The 16,525-nt window shown below is 45.9% G+C and overlaps 1 protein-coding gene across 2 annotated transcripts in view; it reads right to left on the bottom strand.

Moving 5' to 3' along the window:
* MCOLN2 (mucolipin TRP cation channel 2) overlaps positions 1 to 16,525 on the bottom strand; it is a 61,451-nt gene that overhangs the window by 18,324 nt on the left and 26,602 nt on the right. For both annotated transcript variants that reach the window (XM_022580944.2, XM_022580945.3), the window contains exons 5-11: positions 11,287 to 11,371; positions 11,086 to 11,182; positions 9,280 to 9,379; positions 3,973 to 4,085; positions 2,635 to 2,784; positions 1,360 to 1,461; positions 1,132 to 1,254 (exon numbers count right to left, since the gene is read on the bottom strand). In XM_022580944.2, coding sequence (XP_022436652.1) covers positions 1,132 to 1,254; positions 1,360 to 1,461; positions 2,635 to 2,784; positions 3,973 to 4,085; positions 9,280 to 9,379; positions 11,086 to 11,182; positions 11,287 to 11,371 — 770 coding nt within the window. The remainder of the gene's footprint in view (positions 1 to 1,131; positions 1,255 to 1,359; positions 1,462 to 2,634; positions 2,785 to 3,972; positions 4,086 to 9,279; positions 9,380 to 11,085; positions 11,183 to 11,286; positions 11,372 to 16,525) is intronic.

The following is a 16,525-nucleotide window of genomic DNA, read 5'->3' as shown; positions in this document are numbered from 1 at the left end:
AGAGATGGGCCCTTTGTTGATTATACAGTTTCCCAGGTAGGAAAACGGTAATTCTCTTTGGACGTATTAAATGAAACACTTAAAGAGGAGCAAGCCTGGGTGGATGCCAAGTTACTAAGATTTACTTTAGTAGGACAATACCGAACGTTTGAGTTTTGTGGACCGCTCGATTTTTGTGAAGAGTTTGTAAACTAGATTCGACCGTGTTTTGTTTAATGCAACGATCAAGGTCAAAACTTAAGGCCGAGCTGTTATACCAGCATCATTATATTTTTACTTCTCTCCTGGTAGAGCACCTAAGCCAAGATAACAGTACTCTGGGCTATTGACGAGATTAAATGAGAGAGAAGAGAGAAATGCTTAGTATAGCATCAAGTGTTAGCTGCTATTAGTTTTATTTTTGTTGTTCTGACTGCCAGAGGCCCATGGAAGAAAAACTGTGAGATGCAGTCATTGCTTTTACTTTTTTTGGTTTGAAAACAAGGCCTACCTCATTTCATTTCCTGCTATATCTTTGAATCAAATTTATCATTTTAAAACAAGAACAGCTGAACATAACTTTGATGTCCTTGAGCTTATGATACTGACTGAAGTCCAGCAATAGTTTAGAATTCAGATACTGACCTTTAATAAGGCACTAAGAGGACACTGAAATCAAAACCACCTGCAAAGGCAAGATGTGTTATCATTTTAATCATAAACCTAACGTGGTCATTCTGGCCAGTCTTTATCCTCCTCCAGTCTCCTCAGTTAATTTGGATGAAAACCTTAATACTTTGAATTAGAAAGATTTTGTAATACTTTTCCTCATTTAATTTTCATTTTTATTACAGTGATCTCACGTCCAAACACTTCTTACTTGGTGACTGGCTGGGTTCATATGTGATCCCTTAAGCCAGACCCAGACAACCATGAAACGTGCTTTCTGGTTCCCTGCAGTTCTTGTTTCAATATCCCGAAGCCACTTCAATATCCGGAAAAGGGAAAGAAAAAGAAAACCGATGCAAAGATACATGCTTACTGATGTCCAGGTTATGTGCTGGAGAAAAGTGGGATGAAGGTCAGTGCTGGAAACCCACATTTAAGGGTCTCAAGTGCTTCACGTGTAGAAGGAAGAATGAGGCTACACACCTTGTCATGATATGGTCCTAAGACAATCCAGCCGCAGAAGGTGTAACCCAGATAGATCATACCGGCACACGCGCAGAAGCGAAGAACTTTTGGCAGTGAGGCTTGCATTGTTAAAATGAGCACCTGAAAAAAATCAGCACAATGGGGGGGCGAATTAAAAAGTAGCTACTAGAGCCCAAAGAAATGGACCTCAACCCCAGTGGTGCTACCCAACAGCCACATCCTTACATTATATGCTTGGAAGTAACCCAAGTATCTGATGACACCAACCCAGACAAAGAGCGTAGATGTTCCAAGCAAAATGCTGCACAGATCGTAATTTGTGAGGTTCTAGGGAATGAAAAAACAGGCATGAGTAAAATATTCTACTCCACTCAGCTTATGAATCTCACTTTAAACTGACAAGAATGGACCGCCTGCCTCTCTACAGTGATTCTGAGAGTTTTTACATTGAAGAAGGAAATAATAGAGAGCACAAATTCCAAATGTGTTCCTCATTTCCTTTTAGTATTAAGATTGGTTGAACTGAATTCTTGGTCAAATAATATCCTGAAATAGAAATTGCAGCTACCACTGACCTAGGCACTAAAGCACATAAACTAATGGTGTTTGTTAAATATCAAACAATACCTTTCAGCTACTTTTGAAAGAACGCTCCAGCGTGATTTGCCAACAGTTCCTGCTCTCAAGGACTCTAACTGAGGAGACGCACACACAAGCGTAATTCTAATACAATACGCTGTGTGCAGTGAGAGACACAATGCCGGGCTTGTCATGGAGGGCTTCCCGAGAGCGTGACCCCAGAGCAGTGCTGGGTGGGCCTGGAGGACAGGCTAGGGGAGTCTTGCAAGCAAACGGAGAGAGGCTGAACAGGGCCCAGTGCTGAGAGCCCGCAAGACGGGCCAGAGGGGCGGCACTGAAGGGTCAGGGAGAGCGAGGGCGGGAGGGGAAGGCAATGAGGCATCTGCTGCGATCGGGGTCAGAGAGGAAGACGGCCTGAAGGAAGCCGAAGCAGTCAGGGTGGACAAGACGGAGGTACCTCGAGGTCAGGAGGGAAAGCTGGTAAGATTTGCTAGCTGACGGCAGAGCACGGAGGAGAGAAGTCAAGACTCAGGAGACTACATCGACTAAGTTACCCAAAGAGCCAGGCGCCTAGAGGCACTCAAATATTCCTGCCCTTGCGCCACCCATCAGAGCCCCCATCACTCATGGATGGGCACCTCGGCTCTTGACGTGATTGGTTCAGGGGCCAGCTGCTGCTTTTGCAACTTAAACAAAAACAAAGCCCGCCCAAACAACCAGTCTTCTCAAACTTCAGTTCCTATTCTGAAGATGCTGTCAAGTTTCCTAGAGGCTACTCGTAGGAGTATCACCTTCCACAGAACATCCACTTCTTCATTTTCCCTTCATGAGAAACCAAGTCAGAGGAGGCACTGCATATCTTACAGTATTTGAGACCATCCAGAAGAACAGAAGGAAGATTTACAATGGGTTGCCGCTTACCTTGGCTTTAATTTCCATTTTTAATATGGATCCAATTATTGACATTAGGTCGCTGATAATCACCAGGATATACCATCTGTTGATGAACTCCCATTGGTCGGCATTACACACACATCGCTTGTACTTCTCCAGGAAGAAATTTAAGAATCTCTGCGGCAAACATTTTAAAAAGCATTTCTTACAAACCACACTGCCCTCTGGAAGGAGAAAAGCGCAAAACAGTGCTCTCCCCTGTCCAAAGACACGGCATTGCCTTTTCCAACATGATGGATCCTCACCTGGAGGGTGGAGATTACAGCCTACACCTTCCTCTACCATCCACCCCAGCTAGAGGTGAGCATTCCAGTTAACTAAGTGACTCAAACACTCAATGCCGTGCTCTCACTCCAACAGACTCTTGTTGAAATAGCTAACGCAGAGCACATTCCAAACACTTTACATATTCTCAACGCATTCAACCAGATGACAGCCCTACAAACTAGGCACCATGGACACTTCTTTCCAGAGGAGGCAACTGAGACACGGGGCGGCCAAGCCAGGACTTGAGTGTAGGCAGTCCGGCCCCTGAGCGTGTGCTCCCAATGTGCCACCCTCGCATCGGCAGAACCCAGACCCTGGCTTTGGATTCAGAATGTCAAGCGGCTTGTGGGGTGCGGGAGGGTGGCTAAGAGAAGTGGATATTTACAAAACAAATCGTCACAGGCCAAGCCCTGGAAAAATAGGGCTTTCCTCTACATATGGTGTTCTGATGACTTCCTATGTCCACTGACCCCAGTCTGTATTCACGTACATGCCACACACCAGAATAAGATTTGTGGTGAGCTAGAGTATATATTCACAAGAGCCCTAAAGGGTAAAAAGGTAAAATGAAACTCAGGGAAGAAGTTTTAAACTAGTTTAAATAATAGAATAAAGTCTTTTATGCTTCATTATAACCCATTTACCACGCCTCCCTGTTAGAATGAACTCTGATTTGAAGACAAAAGATGAAACCCACACATGTTATTACTCTGTTCTTAAGATCACTCCTGAATTTAAAAGGGTCTCATTTATTCTAGAAGCATTCAAAAGCTTGACCATTCACCACTGTGTATCTGTGCTTATTAGCTCAGGTTTAAGCAGTATAATTGTCTGATTCCACGTGACATGCCGGGAGCTTTGACTCACTCTCTACACCCCAGGTTGATAATGCCTCGTAGTGGGACAGTCACTCAAAGGAGTCCAGTTCAGTCAAGGGCCCCAGAAAGGGCAGGATGACCCAATGTCAAGGCCCCACTATTCGGACAAACTGCAGGGGGAGGTCAGGAAGGGAGGGAGGAAATTCCGACACACACTTACCTTTCGTAACCTTAGACCCAGAACAATGGATCTTGTGCACAGAATAAGAGATGCCAAGCAAATCACAATGACAAATGCATCAAACACCAGGACATACTGAGTATTTTTCTGAACTGAGAAACGAAAACAGAATTCAAATGTCAAACACACCTTACTTGGGAATAATTTACAAACAAGATGGCAGCTGGAAAATAAGATCAAAGGATAAATGCTTCAGCATCAGAAACAAATCACACTGCACTCATTCAGAGGTTCACAAACAAGGTAATCATTCCCTGATGTCGAGTTATACATTTAAAAACATATAAATTCTTAAGAGATGTACTAAAGTGTATTCATAAATATTTACTATAGAGTGGAATTCGGTAGAAGGTGGTCCATTTGGGCTCCATTCAAAAGAGGCAAAACTACTGACATACTCTGAGTTCTTTCACATAAAAACAAACATCGAGTTCTCCATTAATGGGGGAACACACGTTTTAAAGTCCCACCACTCAGAATCCCCATTTCTGCTTCTCAACCTTACTCTGTACTTTCTCAGCAAAGAGTGCCAATTCAATACGCTTTTTCTGCATGTGGGAAAAATCACTTCTCAGAATGAAAGTAAGGGGAGCAGTAATCAGATTTTTGCCTGGGAACACAGTAACACAGGGAAGGTACTGGAAGAAGATGAAACTGTAACCTTCGCTTCTCTCAGACTTCACGGTATTGTCCCAAATCCCAACCACGGCTCTCCCTGCCCGGCCCCTGCTCACCCCCCGTGGCCTCATCAACTACCGCCTGCTGCTTTCTCCCGGCCCCCACCTTCCCCACCCTGAGGCCACTGTCTTCCTCCTGCCCCGCTCCTACCAGGCACTGGAGCTCTCTCCCTCCCTCTCTCCTCTCTCTCTTTCTTGCCTCAGGGACTTTGCACATGCTGATCCCTCTGCCTGGAACAGCACCCCTCCCCATCACACATGGGGATTATTCAGCCTTGGGTTTCAGACTGAGTATCTTCCTCCCCAGAACAGAACAGGACAATTCTCTAAATTCCCATCCCCATCAGCCCTCCCCCCAATACCCTATCGTAGCCCTGTCCATAAGTGTACACACCTACATCTCCATTTACTCCCCTCTGCTTTATGGTCACTGAACTTATAGTTGTGTTTTCAAAGACAGCACAGAGACAGTGTGAAATGAAAAAGGACGTGGTCTCTGGAGCTTGAGACCTGGGTCTGAATCTCCAGCCTGCACTCAGAAGCTGTGGAGCCTTGGGGAAGTTGCCTCAGTTTCCTCATCCAAAAAAATGGGTAGAATGAAAAGAATACCTATATTATAGGGCTGTCGTGAGGGTTAAATAAGTTCACACATGAAAGCACTTGGAGCAGCCCCATGCACACAAGAACAGCAAACTCAGTGGTTATCATATCATTCAATGTCCATCTCCTCCCGGACATGATTGGCTCTGGGAGGCAGGGACCGGGTGTGTTTTATTCAGCGTGACAGTGCCTGTGCTTATGTGTGTCCCCATAATGCTTCAGTACACCTACAGGTAAGTGCAGAGACCCCAGCAGAGCACAGGAAGACCACTGAATAATCTAAGTCAGAACTCGTGAAGGTCTGAGCGAAGTTAGAGGCAGAGAAGGCACACAAAGATGAGGCACAAAGTGGCGAAAGATGAAAAAGAGAGACTCGACCTGGTCTTTAATGGGACTTAGGGAGTAAGGAAGGACTGACCAAGAATGACTCCTTTCTGTCTTGGGTCAACTGAGCTCAGTCTGGACATTCATGACAAGAGCAGACAACTTGGTGGCAGCTGAAACCATGGGTGTGGACACAGCCACTCAGAGAGATGACAGAGCAGAATGCACACTAGGAAGGATGGGAAGGCGGGGGTGGCAATGTTTGGGAATTAGGAGAGGAGATGCACTCAGGAACCAGATGGCAAAAGGCCAGGGGAGAAGGAAGCAGCGCTGGGGACAGGCAACCTTCAGGAGAGTCTAAAGTCAGGGTGTTCCACAGCGACACCTCCACAGAGAAGGCATTTAAGAGAAAGATGGGAGTGTGTCCATGGATTTAGAAAAAACAGCGGCGTGAGTGACCATGGCACGGGTGTCTGAGGGCAGCTCATCCTAACGCTAAGTGGGTTAGGATCATGGCCAGCAAGTAAATGTAATTCACTGAGCGAGTTATTTAGCCTTGCTAAGCTTCAGATGCCTCAGGTACCAAATGGGAGCATAGCTGTACCAGCTTCACGCGCTGTCAGGAAATCAGGTCAAACAATCCCTGTTGAGCGCTGGTCAGTGCCTCGTACGGAGCACTTACCTCCACCTTTGGCCATTTTATCCTTCACAAGTTTAAGTTATCTGGAGATACCATCTAATGGGTAGGTAAGAAAACAACCTGACCAAAACCCAAGACCATTTTTGGGGGGAGGAGCCATGGAATGAGGCAGAGGGAAGAGGGGCAGTTCTTGGGAAGATGGGACCGCAATCTTAAAAAAATGCAAGAACAGCCTCGAGTACCTTCCTTTCTGACCTATAACTAGAACAAAATTTCTAAGATTACTTGAATTGAGCCTTATTTACAGATGGGAAAACTGAGGCCCAGAACTAGGAAGATAAACCGTCCCTCCTAACAGAGAAATCAGTATTGTATTGTTTCAATTTGATTTATTGAGAAGACTAGTTTGATGTGGCTACAAAAAGTATCTTATAAACATCATAATTGCTTTCTTCTTCTACTGAAATTATGTTATTCTCACAGGAACAGTTCCTAAACCTGGATTTGTATAACACTAGTCCAGAGAGATGCCTCTGGAAATGTGGTTAAGAAAATCCTACCCCACCCAGTCCTTCCAGGGGCCTGAGAAGTCACACACACACCATCACTGCCGCCTGTGTGACCCTAACCAGGGCTTCCCACACTTACTAAACCCCATTTCCCTGGGACATACGTTTACATCACCCATCAGTGGGCAGTCCTGTCCATCAGTATCTACCTCCTCCAGCTCCCATGCCCAAATGGCTACATTTATAAAATCAAGTTAATGTGAAGATTAGTGGCACACTGGGCATGGGTATTAGAAGTCAGAAAACGCAACTTCAAGTTTGTATGTAAAAATGCGCACTCCCTTATATTTCAGCTTGAGATAACATAGGTAATGACAAGAAGGAGAGAGAAGCTTCAAGGTAAGCACATGGATGTGAATGAACCTCAGAATGTTTTGCAAATAGCACAAGGATCCCACCAGCTGTCACCCTTGCCTTTGTTCTACTCCCCCCCAGAGCCAGGGCAATCAATCCACCAGACAGCTTCCTATACAAGAAAAAAGAAATCCATTTCCTAAGCTGGTTTCCAAACTTCAGCTTTTTGTGTGTGTGTGTGTGTGTGTGTGTTTTTTTGTTTTTTTTTGCGGTACGCAGGCCTCTCACTGTTGTGGCCGCTCCTGTTGCGGAGCACAGGCTCCGGACGCGCAGGCTCAGCGGCCATGGCTCACGGGCCTAGCCGCTCCGCGGCATGTGGGATCTTCCCGGACCGGGGCACGAACCCGAGCCCCCTGCATCGGCAGGCGGACCCCCAACCGCTGCGCCACCAGGGAAGCCCCAAACTTCAGCTTTTTAAGACTTGTCACATCATCTTAAATTTGTGCTCTCCTAGTGATGGCGCAGCCCTGGGAGAAGCATCTATAAATGTCAGTGCTTCTAGCTGTGAGATTGTGTTTCTCCTCACTGGCCACAGGAGGGAGCCAGAGCGCCTCTCTTCTGAGCAAAAGCGAGGACAGATCCCCAATATTATAAGGACGCCCGTGGAGAGGAAGGAAACCTTGTCTTGGCAAACGTGTTTGACTGACTAACTTATTTGGTCAAATGACTATACCAAACCACATTTCCTATTTGACAAGGGTTAGCTTTTATCACATAAAATGGCTGCAGCCTACACTCGGACTTGGAAGACACGTGTCTGACTGCGCGTTTCTGCTGGGGAGAGTGTGTCTGCTGCGGAAGAATACCCACTTTTAAACAGAAACTAAAACTGTGTACTCTGATGAGAGGCTGGAGTCAGCTAATGGGACTAAAGAGACAAAACTTCAGGGGTCTTCCCTGGTGGTGCAGTGGTTGAGAGTCCGCCTGCCTATGCAGGGGACACAGATTCGTGCCCCGGTCACGGAAAATCCCACATGCCGCGGAGCGGCTGGGCCCGTGAGCCATGGCCGCTGAGCCTGCGCATCCGGAGCCTGCGCATCCGGAGCCTGTGCTCCGCAGTGGGAGAAGCCACAACAGTGAGAGGCCCGCGTACCAAAAAAAAAAAAAAAAAAAAAAAGAAGCCAAAACTTCAAAATCATCAGGACATATTAGGCAACCGAAAAGCAACAGGCCACAAATTGAGTCTAATTTAAAACTAATATAAAACAGTTAGGAACCCCAGGTGTTTTACATTTTATTTTGTTCTGATAATCTGGTCAAAGGCAGGTTCAGTTAAACAAAACTTGTAAATGAAAGAATACTGATCATCCATCATTAACATCATCCCAACCCCCGCAGTGAGAATGGGGTCTGAGTAGCCCATTTTAGTCTGTGGATCAGGAGGTATTTCCTGAGTAATGACTGAGTAAATGACCCAGGTTTGTCCAGGCTGCTCTCTGGGCTCTGAAGGCCTTGATCCCAGTCCACTGTCACAGGCTCAGATCAAATCATACCTTCTCCAAGAAGCATTGCTGGACTCTATGTCTCACTCTGTCCCCATCAAAACGAACCTTTCGCTTTCTTGATCCTCATATCTTCTGTGCCTCCACCACTTACTCCTAGTCAGGACACGCTAGAGATTTTATAAGCATGCCAGTGCCCCTCACGAAGGCGTTTTCTTTCTTTTCCAGAGCGCCTACAAATACTGTGTGCCAACTGCTGTTCTCGGTGCTCTGCTTTACATACTCATTTAATACTCAACATGCTGGAAGGTAAGTACTATTATTACCTTCATTTTGCGGAGAAGGACCCTGAGACACAGAGAGGTTAAGCAATGTGTCCAAGATCACAAGCACAGGAAACAGAACCGAAACTCGAACCCAGGTAGTCTGGCTCCAGAAACTGCTCTTAACCGCTGGGCCACACGACCTCTCCTACAAGGTCTGTAATCAACATTTGCTGTATTGAACAAAAATGCAAAGCTTCGGGGTATGCTTAACAGAAGCGAATGCTCAAAATATGGTGTTTTGGAGCCCTTTATTCTTATCATCATCCAAATAAAACATTTATATATCCCAAGTCCCAAAATGAAGTGATAAAAATCTTCCATAATCCACCATGGGCAAGCATATAACATACTTACTAGATCCGGAGATGTTCAAGTCTTTACATTCCTCGATGTTAGCGTCACTGTCAAAGTAGATTTTGATTTTGCCACTGTGAGCTTTATTGTCAAAGATAATCTGGAGACACAAATTGATGAAGAGGTTACGGCCCAGCAGAAAGTATGACTGGTTAGATCAATTCTGCTTAAAATATCAATGGCATCCAGATAGCGTGCCGATCCAAAGAGAGTTAGACTGATGAAAATGTCCTCATCACATGATTCCTTCACAACTTCCTATTATTAATGAAAAAATGTGGTCCAAAGGGGGAATACATGAAATTCTACTAAAAGCACATTTGGATTCAGAGAAATTCTAAAGCAAAACAGCCAACCAGTCCAAAGAACAAAAATGAGAATTCACCACTAATTTTTGACAAGAGAACACAAAGACCTCATTTATTACACTGAATGGAATTTACAAGCATTTGCCTTAATTTAGTCCTTTGGGTATGAAACTCTAGATTTTCACTAGGCTAGAAATTATTTTTCTATTTGCTTCAAACGCTATATATAGGTTTTCAGAAGTGCTACATGTGCTTTCAGAAGTGGCAAAGATTGCTCCAGGGTTATGGTTGAATTTAAGATTTCCAAATGCCCTCAATCTTCCACATTATGTTTCAAGCATTTAAAGTTTATAAGTGAAAGATGCAGCGTATTTTAGGGGCTTTCCTGGGGGAAAATGAGGCCTTGAATGCCAGGGCTAGTGAAGTTTGGTCCTAGCTCATAGGTATAGAAATGAGGTCTGTATAGCTTAATTCTCGAATCTCTGGTTTGGTCATAACGATATTCTTAGATTACACTGAGAATGTGTAATGTGCACGTGGCTTGTGCTCAAAGATGTTCAGGCACCTGTGGGTTTAATCATAGATCACATACACGTTCAGCTCTCCAAGCTTTGGCTTGCCTTGGATTTCATAATGCGTTTTGTAATGTGTGGGTCACCCCAGGGAGATTAATCATGCTACTCTCTGGGGGAGACATTCTTCCTTACTACATGTCACAATTTATAATTAATTTTTTTGTTGACTTGTTTTTCTATCTCTTCCACTAGGCTGTAAGCTTCCTGAGGGCCATGGTACCTCTAGAGCATGGCAATTTGCCTGCTGCCTCATAGGGACTCATTGAGCATTCAGCGATTGTTGTTGAATGAAGCATGCTTCTGAATTGCTAAAACAACAGCTACACATAACGTCCAGCTGAGCATTCAGTTCTGCCCATCAAGAAACATGAAAGAAGGAAGAGAGGGAGAGAAGGGAGTGAGGGAGGGAGGGAGGGAGGGAGGGAGGGAGGAAGGAAGGAAGGAAGGAAGAAAGGGAGGGAGGAAGGAAGTCCATGGCACATGCCTGCCCCTCCCAAAATAAAAGCTGCAACAATTGATCCTTTGCAGATTAGCCTTCAGACCAAGGGGGCACTTTCTGCCTTGAGGTTTGAAAACATTTGCTACAACATTTGCAAAGACCTTCCTTCGAAGGTGGGAAAAACATTATAGGCACTTAAAACACAGGTCATAAGCTATTTTTAAAAATGTATTCGGAGAGTAGGAAGTCAAAGTCCACTTTGAAAAGTCTTCTCAACCCCAAAATCTAGTTTTAAAAAGTTGGAATGGGCTTGTATCATTTTTAGAAGTCACGGCCTCTGGACTAACGATGCTATAAAGTGGCATTAAAACTGTTTTAAACACAACTGCATCAAACACATCTATAGGCGGAGGTGCTTTGCACCCTGCACCTACAAAAGGAGTAGAGAAAAATGATAAAATGGCTTAGTAAAATAGACACTTGCCGTATTCTGAAAGATGTAACAGTCTGGTAGCTCTCGGGAATGAATCGTCTGCAGGTCAATGCCTTTGAGATGAAAGGAGATTTCAACTTGCAAGAGGCTGAATGGAAAATATTACAAGGTATAAATTGCCACAGTCTTCCTCCCCTACTCTCCTTTCCCCATCTGCGTCTCCTGGGCAATGAGACTCGAAAGCATATTTACCGATAAAATGCCAGTCTGAAGAATGATGAGTTCTTCCAGTCCTGAGGGTTCTTGGAGAGGGTCTGGAGGTCTAGGTGAATGCAGTCTAGGGCCATGAAAAAACCACAGTGACTGTCAGGCAAGAATCAGATGCTAAAACCAGTGGGCCGAAGTGTGGTGAGAGCAGAAGACTCAACAAGTTCCAAAGCATCTCTCCACAGAATACTTATTAATCACAACAGGGAGACCAGTAACCTTACAGTGGGGAACCTGGCAGATCCCACCCTAGCCACGTGATCAAAGTTAACATCACCAGGATTGAGATAAAGAGACATCATGTGCCTCCTGAAATAACGTACCATTTGTGTGGTATTTCTGCCCCAAATGCGTAACCTCAATCTAGGCCAAAGAAACGGGAAAACTAGGAGCTTCCCTGGTGGCGCTAGTGGTTAAGAATCCGCCTGCCAATGTAGGCGACACGGGTTCGACCCCTGGTCTGGGAAGATCCCACATGCCATGGAGCAACTAAGCCCGTGCGCCACAACTACTGAAGCCTGCATGCCTAGAGCCCGTGCTCCGCAGAAAAGAGAAGCCACGGCAATGAGAAGCCCGCGCACCGCAACGAAGAGTAGCCCCCGCTCGCCGCCAACTAGAGAAAGCCCACGTGCAGCAACGAAGACCCAGCACAGCCAAAAATAAATTAATTAATTAAAAAAAAAACAACAGGGCTTCCCTGGTGGCGCGGTGGTTGGGAGTCCGCCTGCCGATGCAGGGGACGCGGGTTCGTGCCCTGGTCTGGGAAAATCCCACATGCCGCGGAGCGGCTGGGCCCGTGGGCCATGGCCCGCTGAGCCTGCGCGTCCAAAGCCGGTGCTCCGCAACGGGAGGGGCCTCAACAGTGAGAGGCCCGCGTACAGCAAAAAACAGGAAAACTCAAGGGAGGGACATTCTACTCTTTAAAAATGTCAAGGTCATTAAAAAAAAAAAAAAAACCCAAGAACTCAATTTTTCTCCAGATTATAGGAGACTAAAGATACATGACAACTAAATGCAATATGTGATTTTGGACCAGGGGGGTTAGGCATGGCTTTTGCTGTAGATAATGTTAGGACAATTGATGAAATATGAATAGGATCTGTAGATTATAGTATCACATCCACGTTAACTCATGCTTTTGAGCACTGTTCGGTGGTTATGAGGAGCACGTTCTTGTTTGGGGAGACGCACACAAGTATTTAGAGGTAGGGGCCTTGTGTCTGCACCTTAGTCTCATAGATTTCAGGAGAAATTTTTTTTATGTAGGAAGAATGATAAAGCAAATGTGGTAAAATGTTAGCATTTGGAAAAGTTAGCTGAAAGGTATACAAGGACATCTTTGTGCTATTTGGCAACTTTTCTGTTTAGTCCGATACTTTTCCAAAAAAAAAAAAATAATAAGAGAAAGAAAGGAACTTAGATTGTATTCAAATAAAAATAAATTATGAGCTGTAAACTATAAAAGAATGATTCCAAGAGCCACACATAAAAATTAGTCTCATTATTGTGTAGCCTAACACCTTAACAGGAAACCGAGGAGGTCTGGAGACAATGAACACCTTTCACGGTCAACGCCCTTCAAGGTCACTCAGCCCTGATGCCAGAACTGGTGTGAACCAGCCTGGCTGACTCTCACCTGGGCTGCTGCTGCCCCCTTTGTGCTGCCTCAAGAATGGAAAAGTCAGGGCCTCCTGCAGTGCCCGACCCTCAGTAGGTGCTTGAGAACCCGGGTAGCCCCTATGGCTTGTTCTCTGAGAATCTTCTGTCACAATTTGACTCTTTATTTGCTTATCTGTCTCCTCAACTAGAAGATAAGGTCCTTGAGAGCAAGGGCACAACTGCTGTGGCCGTTGAACACCCATTGCCTAGTATATAGGACACTCAAAATATGGAGGACACACTTACATTTTATGACAATCAGGCATCCTGGGCCAAAAACAAGGACACGGCGCTGAATGGACAGCTCAACAGCCACAATATTTAAGAGAGGCAGGTGTCAGAGGGGGTGCCTCCCTGTGTTTGGCAAATGGACCATGAGTATCAAGAAACAATTCAATGTTGGTTTTCCTGACTGGGCCTTGATTGATACAGTGAGGGCAGTTGATCAAAAGAAGCTTTTTTTATAGGAAACTAAAGATAGGATGATACAGATAGCAAAAACATAAAGGGACTTACTCTCTGCCAGGCACTGTGCTCGGGGCTTTCTAGGTTCTCTCATTTAATGCATCATCCTGTTTAACCCCCTGAAGCAACCTTGTGAGAGATACGCTATTGTTGCCATTTTACAGATGGACAAACCAAGGCACAGAGAGGCCAAGAAACTTCCTCAAGGTCACACAGCTAGCTGGTGGCCAACCAGAATTTTTTTTTTTTTTTTTTTTTTGCGGTACACGGGCCTCTCACTGTTGTGGCCTCTCCCGTTGCAGAGCACAGGCTCCGGACGCACAGGCTCAGCGGCCATGGCTCACGGGCCTAGCCGCTCCGCAGCATGTGGGATCTTCCCGGACCGGGGCACGAACCCGTGTCCCCGGCATCAGCAAGCGGACTCTCAACCACTGTGCCACCAGGAAGAAGCCCCTAAGCAACCAGAATTTAAATCCACATGTGCTCAGTTCCAGAGCCTGAGCTCTTCACCAGTACACTGATGAGGCTGACCTCTGAGCACCTATTTCGGAAACTCAAAAGGCCCAGGCTCCCTACCTGACTCATTCACTTATTCAGTAAATATTTACTGAAAGCTTTCAGGGGCCAGGCATTGTGCCAGGCACTGAAGGTAGAGCGATGAACGAGACAGACGAGGTCTGTATGGAGCTCACACTGTAGTGGGGGAGATAAACCAAGAGTGAAAAAATATACACAGGACAATTTCACGGTGTGCACAGTACTGCCAAGACACAGTGAAGTGATGGAGGTTAAGTGGGTGGGGAGGCCCTACCTGAGGAGAACTGTTGGGAAGGGCTCTGAGGCACTGGGGCTGTTTAAACCAACACCTGAGGGAGGAAGGAGACCCAGCTGAGCACAGATCCAGGGGGAGCACTCCGGGCAGGACAAAAGTGAGCACTAAGTCCCAGGCAAGAAAGAGCCTGACTTGTTCAACAAACAGCAAGGAGGCAGGACCAGGGAAGCAGGGGCTTGGAGAGGCAGGCGGGTGGCCGGTCCTACAGGGACTTGTGGGTTTTATTCTAAAAAGATGGGAAGCCACTCGTGGTTTTTAGGCCAGGGAATGAGATGTCCCAATTTAGCCAATTTTTTAAAAAATATCATTCTGGTTGCTGAGGGGCAGGGCAGCGGGTGGAGACCAGTCCAAGCAAGAGTGGCAGCGGCTTGGACTACAGAGGTGGCAATGGAAATGGAGAAACCAACACATTCAAGTTTGGGGATTGAGCAACTGGGAATATGATGGCATGATGGGAAAATGTTGGTTTCGTTTTCCGAGATGGGCAAGAGTAGAAAGAAACAGGTTGAGCCAGGGGTAGGGGGTGGAGGAGGCTTGAGATGTTCTGTTTTGGACACAGCGGGTTTGAAATCCCTATTAGAGTCACAGCAGGGGTTGTCAAGTGGCTTGTCAAGCAGCCGGCTGAATGGAGGAGGAGTCTGGAACTCAGGGAGGAACTGAGCTCAGAGATGCGAATTTGGGTGCAGAGAGAGGGAGGCGACTTCGCAGAGCTGAAGGGGGTGGGCCCTGGTGCTGTGGGAGGCCTTTGGCCGCGGCCTCGCCTCTGCAGCACCGGGCTGACGGGAAGCCTGCTGGAGGTGCTGTGTGCGGAGGTTTGCAGATGTGTGGCAGTGTGAGCGTGTTCTGCTCTGGCCCGTTTCTCCAGGAGGTATCAGCAGCTGGGGCAACGGGGCTCGGCCCTGGTGACGGCTGGCAGGATCCAGGTGAGAAAGAAGGGAGACGCAAGTGCCCGAACCGCTTCTGTAAGGGAGTGATACTGATGGACAGAGGTGTCCAAGCTGGTACAGGGGGCACTGAAGGCTGATGGTGATGGACAGTATAAAATGTGTGAAGCTGGTAAAAGAGAGAGAGGTCTGTGCGAAGTCAAAGACCGCAGCTGCAGAGTACTGAGCCGGCGCTTCCCAAGCTTCATGTGCGTATATGTCATTCAGGGATCTCGTTAAGATGCAAATTTGGATTCTGCATGTTTCACAAGCTCCTGGGTGATGCCCATGTTACCGGGTTTAGAGTAGCAAAGACCCGCAGTCACTAAATCGCTGCATGACCTTGGCCTAGTCACCAAGCTTGACTGAACATCAGTTTCCTCAAATGTAAAGTGAAGGCCAAACTGACGCTATTTAAGGCCCTTCTACCTTCAACATTCTTATTCTAAAGTAAAGGAAAAGGAAAAAATAATATTTAAATTAAACTTATCTGGGCAAATGACTGTATTCTGAAAGAAGGAGGACTATGTTAAAAATCTGTGTGCCAGGGCTTCCCTGGTGGCGCAGTGGTTGAGAGTCCGCCTGCCGATGCAGGGGACACGGGTTCGTGCCCCGGTCCGGGAAGATCCCACATGCCGTGGAGTGGCTGCGCCCGTGAGCCATGGCCGCTGAGCCTGCGCGTCCGGAGCCTGTTGCTCCGCAATGAGAGAGGCCACAACAGTGAGAGGCCCGCGTACCACAAAAAAAAAAAAAAATCTGTGTGCCAGATACTGTCCTAGGTCTTCTTCTCCTGTATTTCATTCATTCTAAGACATGAATTCACTTCGCTGTACAGTATAAACTAACACAATATGGTAAAGCAACTATACGCCAATAAAAATTTTTTTAAAACTGAAAAAAGACATTAAGTTTCTGCACTTTCAAATGTTTATAAAACAGGTGTGTTTTTAAAAAATTGATGACGGATTCAGAGAAATATGACAGCACATGTTAGTTAATGTTACACTATCTGTAAAATTTGCCTTATAAAAGTCTATTTGATTATTCAGATTCTGTAATTGTAATAGGAGAACTACACTTTAGCTACATACACATTCAGAACTCTCTGGAGTCTGCCATACCTCATGCTACAGTCATTGCTAATGAGGCCACCAAGCACTTGGTGGCAGCAAAACCTAAGAACTGAGATTTTTTTTTAAAGAATGGCAAAAGCCCTGAGTAAAACATCAAACTTCAAACAGAACAAACTGATATTGGAGTAGCAGCCTCATCACTCAGATGAATCTCATTTACAAGGCAGAACACTCCAGCAAATGAAATAACAACCCTCTCAGAGACAAAGGGA

This window comes from Delphinapterus leucas, chromosome 1 (assembly GCF_059928025.1).
Source record: "Delphinapterus leucas isolate spDelLeu-1000000601 "Yukka" chromosome 1, BTC_Dleu_Yukka2, whole genome shotgun sequence".
NCBI classification, from domain to species: domain Eukaryota; kingdom Metazoa; phylum Chordata; class Mammalia; order Artiodactyla; family Monodontidae; genus Delphinapterus; species Delphinapterus leucas.
The sequence above is the reverse complement of the archived record's forward strand: the minus strand, read 5'-3'. Positions and strand labels throughout refer to the sequence as shown.